We start from the raw sequence: 1,983 nt of genomic DNA, 5'->3' as shown, positions 1-1,983 counted from the left end.
AGATGAACCATATTACTCAGTGATAATATTCTAGATGAACCATATTATTCAGTGATGATATTCTGGATGAACCATATTACTCAGTGATAATATTCTGGATGAACCATATTAGAATATCATCACTGAGTGGATGAACCATATTAACTCAGTGATGATATTCTGGATGAACCATATTACTCAGTGATAATATTCTGGATGAACCATATTACTCAGTGATGATATTTTGGATGAACCATATTACTCAGTGATAATATTCTGGATGAACCATATTACTCAGTGATGATATTCTGGATGAACCATATTACTCAGTGATAATATTCTGGATGAACCATATTACTCAGTGATGATATTCTGGAGTGATATCAACATTTCTTAAAAACTTACAATGTTTTAAATTTTAAACAACAAAATTTTTACTTGACAAATACAGCTTGATCAAGACAAAAAAAGGTTTGTTTTATTAAGTGTAAATTTTAATTCAAAATAAAATAACAGCAACTTTAACAGCAGGCAAGCTCTAATTTTGATAATTATAATGTTACGACCTATGGTATTGAGTCATCATCAGGTAAGGATTACATTAAAGAAAACAGTTGAATTTGAAAGAATATTACAGACTCGCGATTGTAAAGAAAAGTTTACAGTTGGTGTTAAATTCGCTTTTTTAGTAAAATGAGGTGGATAAAATATTAATATAAATAACGAAGGTTCCTAGATGTGTATTTAGCCTTGGTTCTGATGACTTTATCAATAGTGCTTCAGTTATTTTATTTTTAATGATGTTTTATTCTCTTCTGATGATTCTGACATTGTTTCCAATGATGTGTTTTGTTTTGTTTTTGAGATATTTAAAAGCAGGTGAGGGCCTTGAAGACTTTTCTTAAGTCTGAGGTTCACTTCTCTTCCGATATCTCCAGTATAAAAGTGTTTACATAACTACATTTGATTTTATAATTACTCCATTGTTTTTATTTTCATTGAGGTAATTGTTAGTAATAAGGTTCTTGGCTGTAATACCTGGCTTTTGTATGATTACAGTATTTATGTCAATATTGCATTTCTTCACGATTCGCTTCCATAATCCATTTAGGTTTTCTTAGGAAAACTGTGCATTTATTTGAATTGCACTCTTTGTTGTAGGAGGCTCAAAATAATAAAACTAACTAACAAAAACACACATGCTTAAAATGTCTAATTTCTTTGTTTCTTTATATTTTTACCATATTCTATATAATATTATCTACAACCCTGTTTTTTTATTAGTTTTATATCTACTAAACACATATTTTATCTATATGTTTCAAGTTTTATAGAAAAGCCAGTTTAAAAGTATTGGGTATTAAACATACTCCTCTTGTATCAACCTATTATAAAATATACAGTTCTTATAACTAATAAGTATAATGACTTATATATACTTCAAGTGTATTATATCAAAACTATAGTAAATGAGCAACTGTAGCATCATTCTGAATTTTTAAGCAACAGTTGATGATTAACTTATTATGTGAAACATTTCCATAATAATAATAATAAAAGTATATAAATTTAATACAAAATAAAGTTGTAAAAGCCATTGTATTTTCATATACTCTAATTATTTACAAAACACTAATTACTTCTGTTCTAGTTACATATACACATAATCATTCTCATCCTTTATCTCACCTCGGTAGCCAACTTTCTAATGCCTTCCTCGTGTCTTCTGGATTTTTTGTCGTTTTTTTCACCCATCCTATACGGTTGGCTATCCGGTGAACATGAGTGTCAACTGCGATACCCACAGTTTGCTTCCATGCTATGGCCATGGCCAGATATGCCATTTTTGGACCAACTCCAGGTAGTTTACATAATTCCTCTACACTAGGTGGAATATCTCCTGAAAACTGGTCTTTCAGAATTTGAGCAGTTTTTTTCAGATATTCAACTTTTTTCTGCAATGCATAAACATTACAATCACTGAATTATATTACATCCGAGATT

At 29.5% G+C, this 1,983-nt stretch overlaps 1 protein-coding gene across 1 annotated transcript in view; it reads right to left on the bottom strand.

Annotated features, from left to right (window-relative positions):
• Positions 1-1,983, bottom strand: part of LOC106467094 (endonuclease III-like protein 1) — a 17,450-nt gene that overhangs the window by 2,188 nt on the left and 13,279 nt on the right. Inside the window, exon 4 of the mRNA XM_013927411.2 lies at positions 1,669-1,934. Within this exon, the coding sequence (XP_013782865.1) occupies positions 1,669-1,934 (266 nt within the window). The remainder of the gene's footprint in view (positions 1-1,668; positions 1,935-1,983) is intronic.

This window comes from Limulus polyphemus, unplaced genomic scaffold, assembly GCF_000517525.1.
Source record: "Limulus polyphemus unplaced genomic scaffold, Limulus_polyphemus-2.1.2 Scaffold2485, whole genome shotgun sequence".
NCBI lineage: Eukaryota > Metazoa > Arthropoda > Merostomata > Xiphosura > Limulidae > Limulus > Limulus polyphemus.
The sequence above is the reverse complement of the archived record's forward strand: the minus strand, read 5'-3'. Positions and strand labels throughout refer to the sequence as shown.